Consider the following 12,220-nt stretch of genomic DNA (forward strand, 5'->3'; position numbering starts at 1 on the left):
GCAAGTCTTTAACTGTGCACTCGCTATATTTTTTTATTTTCTCGTGTTTGATTAATTTAAAAAAATAAAAAATATCTTTTTTTTTTAGGAAAATAAACCCATCGCTAGATCTACTTATAATAATGTCCAAAATATCCATCTGTCCATTTTTATTTATATGCTATTTTAAAATTAAATTTCATTTTTATTTGTTACCGTAAACATATTTAGAGAAGATAATTATTCTTTTTCATGTTTCTTTTAACATTAATAATTTATTTTCTAAATTATTTTTCAAAACTAATAGTAAACATCAATCAACATAAATTGTATGATAAAATAATCATATCAATCATTTATTTTTTAAATTAAAGTTTCAAATCTAAATAAGACAAATAAAAATGAACTGAGGAAGTATTAAATTTGTTACTCCCAACATTTTAGGATAAGTGGTATCTTTCACTTTTATCCTTATTTAAATAAAGAAACATTCACATAATATTTTTTTTTATTAAGATTAAGTTAGTAAAAAATACATCTTACTTTCTAGAAATGAATAGTTTTTTTTAAAAAGTGTGCATTATTTAAAAATATAATTTATTTTAAACAAATAAAATATAAGGAAAAAGCTCAAATATGTCATCGAACTTTGAGAAAAGATTTATTTATGCTATTTATTAAAAGTTTGACTCATCTATGTCATTGTCGTTTGAGAAAAGGCTCATCTATGCCATTATTTTTAACCCCGATTTTGCAAAACCACCTAAACAACTTTTAATATTTTTTAATTGAAGTTTTGAATCAAATGTACTTTTTTTGCTTTCTTCTTCATGTGTTTTTAGTGCTCTTGATGAAGAAGAAGCAAAAAAGTACATTTGATTCAAAACACCAATAGAAAAGTGTTAAAAGTTGTCTAGGTGGTTTTGCAAAATCGGAGTTAAAAAATAATGACATAAATGAACCTTTTCTCAAACGACAATAATATAGATGAGCCAAATTTTTAACGGATGACATAAATGGGTCTTTTCTCAAAGTTTGATGGCATATTTGAGCCATTTTCCTAAAATATATTCAAATAGTGATATAGTAAAATTACTATTCTATTTATTATTCCTTAAAAAGTGCGTCGAACTACTCTTTAATTTTATTTGTTCACTATTTTAAAACTAAATTTTTAATTTTTACTTGTCACTTTTAATCTATCATTTGTGAAAAAAAAAAATTAATCATATCAATCATTATTTTTTTAAATGAGTGTGTTAAATTTAAAAATAACAATTAAAAGAGAACGGAGCGAGTAATTAAAAAAATGGACGGGGGGCGTACACAATTCCCACATGTATGATAAGCGTAGTTTGTCTTTTATGCATTAACTCCTACATGTGGACATTTTAATGCTAGAAGAAAATTAAAGTTAGGTGAGAGCAAACTTTAGTGTAAAATAACTCAACTAGCACTGTGCCAATGGCTTCTTCGTTGAGGTGCTACTTGGGGTTGTACTTGTTGCTATTGTCCTTGTACTTGAACCAAATTTCAAGAGCAGATATTATTGAAGAAGGGATTCTTTACATTGATGGGTTTTCTTCAATTGCAAAAATTGATAATGAATTCATTTGTGCAACCTTAGATTGGTGGCCTCCTAGTAAATGTGACTATGGAACTTGTAGCTGGGGAAATGCTTCTCTTCTTAATCTTGTAAGTTCCCCTTTTTACAATTTACTTTAAATTCTCTGTTATATTAAAATAATTGCAGATACTCAGTATTTTCAGCATACAAGGCTCTACTTGTGAGGAATTAAGATTTCTTGGCCACATACAAAATCAACGGAAGAAAATGACCTTTTCAGATGTTTCGTAAAAAAAAAAGATATAAAACAAAATAATTGTAAGTGGCCTAAAAATATCAATTCTCCCCTTCAAATTTTGTAGTGTAAACTACTACACCCACTCTATATTCTTCATATTTTGATAGTTTTATGTAGGAAAATGTTTTCCGTGAAAATAAGAGAGCGTTTTTTTAAAAAAAAAAATATTATTTTTTAGTGTTTGCTAAGTAAGAAAAAAATATTATCTCAAAAATAATTTGTATGTTATCTGGTACTCCCGCCGGTTCATATTAAGTAAATTGTTGTTGGGACTTTTTTCATAAGTGAATTGTTGGTAATTTTTTTTATATTTATTTCCTTTTTTTAACTAATTTGTATTTTCTAGGAGAATAGTTTAGAAATAATCAAAAGGTAATAGTGGAAAATAGCCTTTAATTTATGTTTTTAAATATTTCTCTTTAACAGATGTGTCCTACCCAACAATTCACTTAATATGGATCAATGGATCAGAGGGAGTAAAACAGTATGGAGGTGGGGGAGATGGTTCGGATGTTGGGATGGTCAAGGGATGGGGGATGGTGGCCTTACGTGCTTTCTTATAGAAGATGTTTTTCAAAATATTTTGACCAACTTGTCCACCAGGATTTGGACAAATGAAAAAAAAATCACCTAGTGATTTTGCATCCGGTGAGATTTGAACCTGAAACCTCATGGTTCTCAATCTACTTCATGACCACGACTCCACTTACACCCTAGGTGCATTAAGTTATATTCAACCTAACATCTCATTGCACTGATGGGGAGTATTCTTTATTGCAGGATCTAAGCAACAAGGTATTTTTGAATGCAATCAGAGGTATAGATTTTTGGAGAAACACCTATCTATGATACATTCAAAAATTATTCAGTAGTTTTCTGATTAATAACTATTGAAGTTTCCTCCTGCGTGTTGCAGCGTTTTCTCCATTAATAATTAGACTTGGAGGCACATTGCAAGATAAACTAATATACCAAGCGACGCATAATGAACAACCATGTACTCTTTTTCTCCGTGATGCTACAGAGTTGTTTGGCTTCACGCAAGGTTGCTTGCCTTTGTATCGTTGGGATGAACTCAACGAATTTTTCAAGAAAACGGGGTAACTATACTTCATGCAGTTTTCTGCATTTTAAACTTGACTGAGGAAAATCGTCTAGGGATGTGATATTTATGGACTGAGTTCTTGTTAGTGAAGAGCTATTATATGTATCATTACAGGGCAAAAGTAACTTTTGGGTTGAATACTTTAAATGGAAAGACAGTAGTTCCTGATGGCAGCACTGCTTTGGGAGATTGGGATTCCAGCAATGCAGCGTCTTTGATCAGATATACAGTCAGCAGGGGTTATACTATCCACGGCTGGGAGCTTGGTATGAAACTCTCTATGTTCTTTAACTACAGTTACTTTAGGGGTATGCTGGTATGCAAATTTAGCATAAACTTAAGAGAATTAACAATACTGTAAGGAGCAAGTAGTATGAGAATTATCCTTGTATTGTCGTTGAGTGTTCCATTTTGTTGTCGTATGAAAGAGCATGTGCATCAATTTCTTAGTAATTAGATCTTCATACAGGGCGATAGAGAACTTTTCCGTTGTAGTTGACAGTATATCCATATCATTCTCTTAATCAAGAAAATAAATGTTGAAGTGCTTCCATAAGACAGGTTCGCATGGATCACTTCCTTCCATAGGAACAAAATATCACAAGCCAACTCTGAGACTGTTGACCGATATTTCATCTCTTGGCCTACTCTCTGCTACATTTGATTTAAATTTGTAGTTTCTTTCCAGGAAATGAATTGAATGGAAACGGAATAGGTCCAGGTATTTCAGCCGACCAGTATGCTTGTGATGTTATGGCTCTTCACAAATTAGTGGAAGATATATATAAAGGGAAAGATATTATGCCATTAATCCTTGCACCAGGAGGAATATTTGATGCTGTTTGGTTTCTGAAATTTATGGATAAAGCCTCCAATTCTCTTCAAGTAGTTACACATCACATTTACAGTGTTGGCGGAGGTACGTTAAGCTCTTTTCTGATGTAGTTTCTTGTCCTTCAATTTCTGTTATTATCTCCTATCTCTTGTACTTCGATTGTCACATTATTGTGTTGTAGTTACTGTTCCTTTTTTCAGAATCTTCATCATACTTTCTATAGTATTTTGCCATGATTTTTTCACTTTCATATTTCTTTTTCGATCTACTTTGATATGTTTTTCCTTGAGCCAAGTGTCTATCGGAAACAACCTCACCTCTCTGCCTACCAAGGTAGGGGTAAGGTCTGTGTACACTCTACCCTCCTCAGACTCCACTTGTGGGATTACAGTGAGTATATTGTTGTAAGTTTTAATTTTCCCCTAATCCTAGGCTCCTAGCTCAGCCATTTTTATTGGAATAACGAATCATCTGATATTTAGGCAATGACACCAAACTAGTTCAGAAAATACTTGAACCTTCTCATCTGGATGAAGAATCCAAAATATTGCAAAATCTTCAAGGCGTTCTCCGAAATTCTGGAACTTCAGCCGTAGCATGGGTTGGTGAAAGTGGAGGAGTTTATAACAGTGGTCGCAATCATATTTCAAATAGCTTCGTGTCCAGCTTTTGGTAAAAATTCAACCTAATTGGTCTATACCTCTGATAACCTTCTTGTCAAGATTTCATAGAAGTGATTTTGCTGCTTGCAATATATAGGTACTTGGATCAGCTTGGGATGTCAGCCACGTTCGATAATAAGAAATATTGTCGACAAACCTTGGTTGGTGGAAACTATGGTCTCCTCAATACCACAAACTTTCATCCAAATCCTGATTATTATGGGTACGCCTTAGCAGCTCTTCGATATTGTTTTCTTGAAAACAAGACCAACTGCATTATCTATTGAACTAATGCAGAACACGTTTTACATGGTAATGTAACTTACTCGTTTAGCATTATACTTATTGTTACTTGCTTTCTCTTTCATGCATACAGTGCTCTTTTATGGCACCGTTTGATGGGAAGGAATGTTCTATCAACACGGTTCCAAGGAATGAAAAAACTACGCTCTTATGCTCACTGTTCAAAATCTTCCGTAAGTTTGAACATCTTAGAGAATTGTAAGAAACTTCCTATGATCTACACTAGAGATCATTGTGATTTCTAAATGCATATCAATATGTTGCAGGAAGGAATCGCGCTGATGTTGATCAACATGCATGGTAGTACAACTGTTAATATTAGTCTTTCAGTCACACTTGCTAACACAAACGAGTCGCCAATGCTGCTACATGTCACGAACGATCAGAACCCGAGACACGGAATTGAGAGGGAAGAATATCACCTTACAGCCAAAGATGGTGAATTACATAGCCAAACTGTGCTTTTGAATGGAAAGGAACTTAATGTAGATCATTTTGGAAGAATCCCTCTCTTGGAACCTATAAGAGTGAATCCCTCTGATCCAATTGTCATTGCTCCTCTTTCAATTGTATTTATTCATATTCCCACCATTCAAGTGCCTGCTTGTAGTATGTTTACCAGAGAGAACATGTAAGGATTATTTCCCCACTTGTATCATGAATTGATTTTAGTAATAAATTAGGGTATTTCTCCACTTAAACTAGATGCTTTTAACCACGTTTGTAGTGTTTGAGTAAAATAAAATAATATTTTTCGGAAATAATCTTTCTTTTTAATGAGATAGGAGTAAGGTTTGCATACATTCTATCTTTCTCAAAATTCACTTATGAGATTGTACTGGGTATATTGTTATTGGATAAAATAAAAAAAGAAGAAGTATTTTTGAGTATTTATTTTAAAGTCAAAATAACAAAAATATGTCATAAGTTAGGATTCCGAACTTCTATAACTTATGCTTAAAAGTCATTAGGTATAAGCACATCCAAATAAGCCTTTAATCATTGGGTATAACGCTTTTTCCAATTTTCAATCTAGAGAAGAAAAAAATTACAAAGATAATTGATAAAATTGGGATAGTCATAATACATAAATATGCTCTTTAAATTAGATTTAGCTGACATCTGTGCCCTCAAATTTTGAGTGTGCATAAATAGATACCTAAATTTGTATAAAACTAAACAAGTAGAGACACGCATCCTACGTGGCATAATACACGTAGGACACCACGTAAGACACAAAATTGTCATATAGGATGTCACATAGGATGAATGTGTCTATTTATTTAATTTTATACAAGTTTAAATATTTACTTATACAAATCCAAAATTAAAGAATATTTGATAATTGGTAAAACACGTGTTTACTCCACCACTCTGCGGTCTATGCGCACAAAAAAAAAAGAAAAAAAGATCAAAAATACTCTTAAACTATTTGAAATTGAAAAATGTCCTTTATTTATAGTTTGGTCTAAAAATGCTCTTGCCGTCAATACTTTGATCAAAAAATGATCTTATTATTGATAATTTGATCAAAAAATGCTCATATTATATATATATATATATATATTAAAAAACAAATCTTGTTCCTTAAAAAAATATTACTTTTAAGGAACTCTATTCTTGTTTTCTTTCTTTTTAAACCACTTTAAGTAATAAAAATGTAAAAAATTATTTTTTTTCTTTTTAATCTCATTTTATCAATTAAAAAAGAATAAATCAATTATTAATTTTCATTCAAATAATGATAAAAAATAATTATAATAAAATAAGAAATATTTTTAATTTTTTAATTATTTTTCTAATTGAAGTAGAATAAACATTTACTAATAAAATAAATATTATTAGGAAAATAATATGTTCAAAAAGAAAAATAAATAATATATTTATTTGAAAAGGGGAATTTTTGACCCATTTAATAATAACAAGGACATGTTTGAGTAAAAGTATTGATGACAAGAGTATTTTTAGACCAAATTATAAATAGAAGATATTTTTATTTATTTCATATAGTTTAAAAATATTTTTGATTTTTTTTTTAAAAAAAACAAAAAGTAAATGTACAAAGGAAAACACGTGTTGAAAACATGCACATAAAGAGACAACTTTCCTTGATATTATTTTTTCGACTAGAAAATACATATATAAAGACAAATAATATCATTGTCAAGTTCGAGGCATCTTCTACTTGTGGCTAAGTCTCCAAAGAATCATAGTTCTAAGATTACACTCTCTTTTTCGTGATTAACAATGGTGAGTTGTCCCAATTTTGTCACCACTCATTCACTATCAAGTAGCACCACAATATTCCAACATTTTTGGCGCCAGGCCATGAAAATTGTGAAATTTAAGAAAAGGTGTTGTGTTCGATAGGTAAGCAAAAAAAAATAATTTTAAAAATATTTATATATAATCTTGATAAATATTATAAAACGTGAACTTGGGGTAGGGGTGTTGGGGATGAGCCTTTGGGTGTAGAAGCGAAGATGAAGTGTGTTTGAGGTAGGAAAAACAAAAATAAATACATAAATATGATTTTTAACTTGACTTAAGTTGGCAACTATGAATTCTAACTTCACTAGTACACAAGTCGACACTTAAACTATCCAAAACTTGAACAAATAGACGCATTCGTCCTATATTGCAATTTTGTGTCCCACATGACATCTGACGTGTATTGTGCCACGTAGGACACACATGTCTACTTGTTTAATTTTATATAAGTTTAAGTGTCTACTTGCGCATACCCAAAATTGGAGGACATAAATATAAAATGAAGCCAAGTTAAATGACATATTTATGTATTATGCCTAAACATTCTTCAAAAATTTTAACAACGAACATAGGAAAATTGAACTTCATCGAAACACAATATTGATACAAATACATTATTTCAATAAAAGTTATTGGGTTCACGTCAAACCGGTACTTTGCTAGATCCGCCCCTACTCCTTATAGTTCAAACCTTAATTAACAGTTTATATATAAACTTCCTTCAAGAAGAGAAATTCAAGATATCAAAGATGAAAATTGAAAGAAAACAGAGTGCAGTATTAGTGCCGCATCCATTCCAGGGGCATTTAACACCAATGCTACAGCTTGGAAGTATCCTTCATTCACAAGGCTTTTCTGTCATAGTTGCACATACTGAACACAATTCTCCTAATTATTCCAATCATCCTGAATTCGTCTTCCATTCTATGGATGACGGATTACAAGGAATCGACCTCTCATTTCCGAGTTTAGATAACATGTATGATATGAATGAGAATTGCAAGGCACCCCTCAGAAACTACCTTGTTGAGATGATGGAAGAGGAAGGTGATAAGGTCGCTTGTATTGTTTATGACAACGTCATGTTCTTCGTCGATGATATAGCCACCCAGCTGAGGATTCCAAGCATTGTCCTGCGCACTTTCAGTGCTGCATATTTGCACTCTATGATCACCATTTTACACCAACCAGAAAAATATTTTCCTTTTGAAGGTATGAGAACAATTACACATCCTCTGCTTCAACATTTTAATGAAAAATCATTTCAAATCATAATACCATAACAATAACTACGTGTCAATCCCAAACAAGTTGAGGTCGGTTATATGAATCGCTCCATATTTACTTTCATCTCAAATCAACATTATAGAAAATTAAAATAGAATTGAAAAGTACTCCTTCCGGTAGACTAGACTTGTCGCCATTACTAAAAGTAGTTGTCAGTTTAGAAAACTAAGATATAACTAACTATTAGTTTCCACTTTTAGCCTTACTCAATAAATGTGGAGAGAAAATAATGGGGTGAAAAGGACAGTGGTATGCCCTGAGATCAAATTTAATTTAATCAAATTACCATTTTTGTTGTTGTTTTCTTAGGAGGCGTGAAAAAAAACATGACAAGCAAAATGGACCAGAGAGTAATAGAAGTAACAGGGCAGAAGGCTCCTAGAAAGAATAGGACCTAAAGTAGATGTATATTAACATGACTAAGATATATTCTCGGTATAACCTATAATCTTTTTCTTCCATTACGCTCTATCTTTCGCAAAAGTTTGCATTGATTACTTGCAATTCCAGATTCTCAGTTGCTGGATCCGTTACCGGAGCTTCATCCCTTGAGGTTTAAAGATGTACCATTTCCTGCCATCAATAATACAGTTCCAGAACCGGTACTAAAGTTTTGTAGAGCAACGAGCGATGTAGGATCATCTGTCGCGACTATTTGGAACACGATGCAAGACTTGGAGAATTCATTTTTGTTACATCTTCAGGAACATTACAAGGTGCCCTTCTTTCCAATAGGCCCTTTACACAAAATGGCGCCTATGGCCTCATCGACTAGCCTACTAGAAGAAGACAACAGCTGCATCGAGTGGCTCGACAGACAAGCTCCTAACTCTGTTCTCTACGTCAGCATAGGTAGCCTAGTGAGGATTGATGACAAAGAGCTAATTGAGACTGCTTGGGGATTAGCTAACAGTGATCAGCCGTTCTTGTGGGTTATTCGACCGGGCTCTGTCTCTGGCTTTCAATGTGCTGAGGCACTGCCTGATGGTTTTGAGGAAATGGTAAGTGAAAGAGGACGGATAGTGAAATGGGCGCCACAAAAACAGGTGCTTGCACATCCCGCGGTAGCAGGCTTTTTCACTCATTGTGGTTGGAACTCTACGCTTGAAAGTATTTTGGAGGAAGTCCCTTTGATATGCAGGCCATTTCTAGCAGATCAACCGGTGAACGCAAGGTATCTGAGCCAAATATATAAGGTTGGGTTCGAATTGGAGGTTATCGAGAGAACGGTCATAGAGAAAACAATAAGAAAACTCATGCTAAGTGAGGAAGGCAAAGATGTGAAGAAAAGAGTAGTAGACATGAAACAAAACATAGTTGCTGGTATGCACATTGATGGTACTTCACATAAGAATCTGAATGATTTGGTAGACTTCATTTCTGCCTTGCCATCACGGCTCCCTCCACCAACGCCTGTTGTTGGGGCAGTCATGAGCTCAAACCATATAGCAAGCAAATGTATCATAGAGTCCTGAAGTTAGAAGAATTACATAATCCTGTGCCCTGCTAGCTTAGCAAGACAACAAGTCCTTAATCACAAAAGGAAGAATAAGATAAGAAGTGAACTTTTCTCAAGTCCATGGGGCAAATGCTGAAGCAATTTAGCAGCCTGTTACAATTGCCTTGTCAACTAATTTTTCGCTTTAGTTTGTTGATTGGTTTAATAAGTTGTTAGAACTTAGATTTCCTATTTGTTATCCCTATGTTACTACTTCCAAATGCTTTGCTTGAAAATATAAGACGATGGATTTGTTTGGTATGAGGAAAATGTTTGTTGTCATACCTTCAAAAGGAAAATCTTTTACTAGAAAATATTTTCTAGGAAAAAGTGATTTTCTTACTAATTTTTTAGTATTTGGTTAGTTAAAAAGAAAATAGTGTCCTAAGAGTATCTAGGTATAATCTAGGCAAATACTATGACATTGGACCCAGACTTGAAATCCCACCCTTTAACATAGACGAGCTCGACTCGACTCGACTATTCGACCCACCTCCCCCAACTACGACATAAGACAAAACCCTGACCTCGACACCGACTCAAAACTTGATTAACTTATGTATAACCTATATACGTTAAGTAAATCACTTATGTATAAGATAAAGGAACTTGTGCTTAACTTATGTATAACTTATGCTTATAAGGCATAAGCTATAAGGTCATCCAAACAAGCCTTTAATCATTCAAAAAACATTTTTTTAATTCGATCTAGAGAAGAGAAAAATTACATAAGATATTCATAAAATTGGATAATACGCTAACATTTGGCCCCAAAATTTCAAATATACTTGGCAAGTTATTTTGGATGAAGTTTCACCGTGCGTTTGACCACAAATTTTTTCCAAGAATATTTGAATATTTCAAAAAATATGATTTATAGCCGTAAGTTTTAAAAATTATTAAAAATACCCACAAGTTTGTATTATCATTTTATAATGAACATATTCTATTAAAAAATATCGTTATAACATAATTGATAATAATCAACAACAACAAAATAACAATATGGGCAAGAGCAATACATTAATCGCATACTCAAACTTGCCACTGATTCAGTAGGAATTATAAGAACTTGAGATGTTGCCAAATATATTTGCCAAGTTGTACAGACAACCGTCATTTTCCAAGTTTTTTCCAAAAAACTTTGACGCATTAAAAATAGTTTAAAAATACATTTCTTCCATCTATTTAATTAAAAATGTCCTTCATGTTAAATTCCTAAAATTATCTCTAAAGCTAATGGGTTGGATTTTGAATGAATTTGGGTGGACCAATTAAAATAATGTCATACATTTAATATAAAAAAATAAAATTTCCAAATCAACTTGAAGGGGTAAGTTTAGGCTCAAATTTAAGCTTCAGAGCATTTACAAGGTGTGAGGGTGGGCATCACGCCTTACCCCTTGCCCCTTACATGCTTTACAAGGTGTGAGGGTGGGCGTGTAGACCCCCACGCCTTCCATTTCAATTGTTGAACAAAATGTTTTCTTGTACTAATGGAGGAGTTAGTATCTGTAAACACCCTAACATAAATTATAAAGTAGTGACTAACTTGCATTTCAAACTAAAACATTATGTTCTCTTGTACATTAAAATCACTACAATACTATACTCCCTCTGTTCACTTTTATTTTTCTACTATTTCATAAATAAATTTTATTTTTACTTGTCACTTTTAACACATCCAATTGTTAACATATAAATAATCATATGCAACATTGTTTTCTTTAGTGTGTCAAGTCCATATGCGATAAGTAAAAGTGAATAATTAGAGTATAAATTAAGATAAATTGAATACGACTTTAAAAGGATATATAACATCAAAACGTACAAAATTGTTTCCTGCAGTACATGATGCATAATATCTCAACGTATATGAGTTGTATTGCACTAGTAGGATTGCTTCACCTTTAATCATATATTTCGTGTTCGAGCCTTGAATATGACGAAAATTTTGTTGGGAGCGACACCTCCAAATGGGTACTATGCGCAATTTTGATTTAATTGAGACTCCACTGACTTCGAACACAGGATGGGAAGCCAATTTTTTTTTTATCTCAACGTACACCTTTTATTAACTTACATACTTCTACCGCTAAAAACAAGTATAATTAATTAACATATACTTTAACCTTAATTCTTAATTTAATCATGCTCTTCACCTTGTAAGCGTAGTCCCCATGCCTTACCAAAGAAAAGTTAACAAACTTTTTCTAGTAAGGCCGCACTCTGCGCCTTTATCGTTTTGATTTCTTTTATTTTTTAAATATAGAATTCAAAGTTTTGATTAAAAAATCTGCTCTTTAAACTGTGATATGTGTTCGAAACTTCGAATGGAACTTTCGTGTTGCAAATAATTTGGCAAGTCTTTAACTGTGCACTCGCTATATTTTTTTATTTTCTCGTGTTTGATTA

General features: G+C 32.6%; 2 protein-coding genes across 2 annotated transcripts; both read left to right on the top strand.

Moving 5' to 3' along the window:
* The first annotated feature begins 1,373 nt into the window (after positions 1–1,373).
* Positions 1,374–5,513, top strand: LOC129876066 (heparanase-like protein 3). The gene is made up of 9 exons (XM_055951370.1): positions 1,374–1,674; positions 2,625–2,661; positions 2,761–2,944; positions 3,064–3,215; positions 3,638–3,868; positions 4,267–4,456; positions 4,544–4,669; positions 4,823–4,922; positions 5,016–5,513. Exons 1-9 carry the CDS (start codon positions 1,444–1,446, stop codon positions 5,382–5,384), a joined length of 1,620 nt encoding a protein of 539 aa, XP_055807345.1. The 5' UTR covers positions 1,374–1,443; the 3' UTR covers positions 5,385–5,513.
* Positions 5,514–7,748: 2,235 nt separating this feature from the next.
* Positions 7,749–9,997, top strand: LOC129876312 (UDP-glycosyltransferase 76E1). The gene is made up of 2 exons (XM_055951723.1): positions 7,749–8,232; positions 8,818–9,997. The coding sequence occupies exons 1-2, from the start codon at positions 7,770–7,772 to the stop codon at positions 9,780–9,782; spliced, it is 1,428 nt and encodes a 475-aa protein (XP_055807698.1). The 5' UTR covers positions 7,749–7,769; the 3' UTR covers positions 9,783–9,997.
* Positions 9,998–12,220: the final 2,223 nt, after the last annotated feature.

The sequence above is a fragment of the Solanum dulcamara genome, chromosome 12 (assembly GCF_947179165.1).
Source record: "Solanum dulcamara chromosome 12, daSolDulc1.2, whole genome shotgun sequence".
NCBI classification, from domain to species: domain Eukaryota; kingdom Viridiplantae; phylum Streptophyta; class Magnoliopsida; order Solanales; family Solanaceae; genus Solanum; species Solanum dulcamara.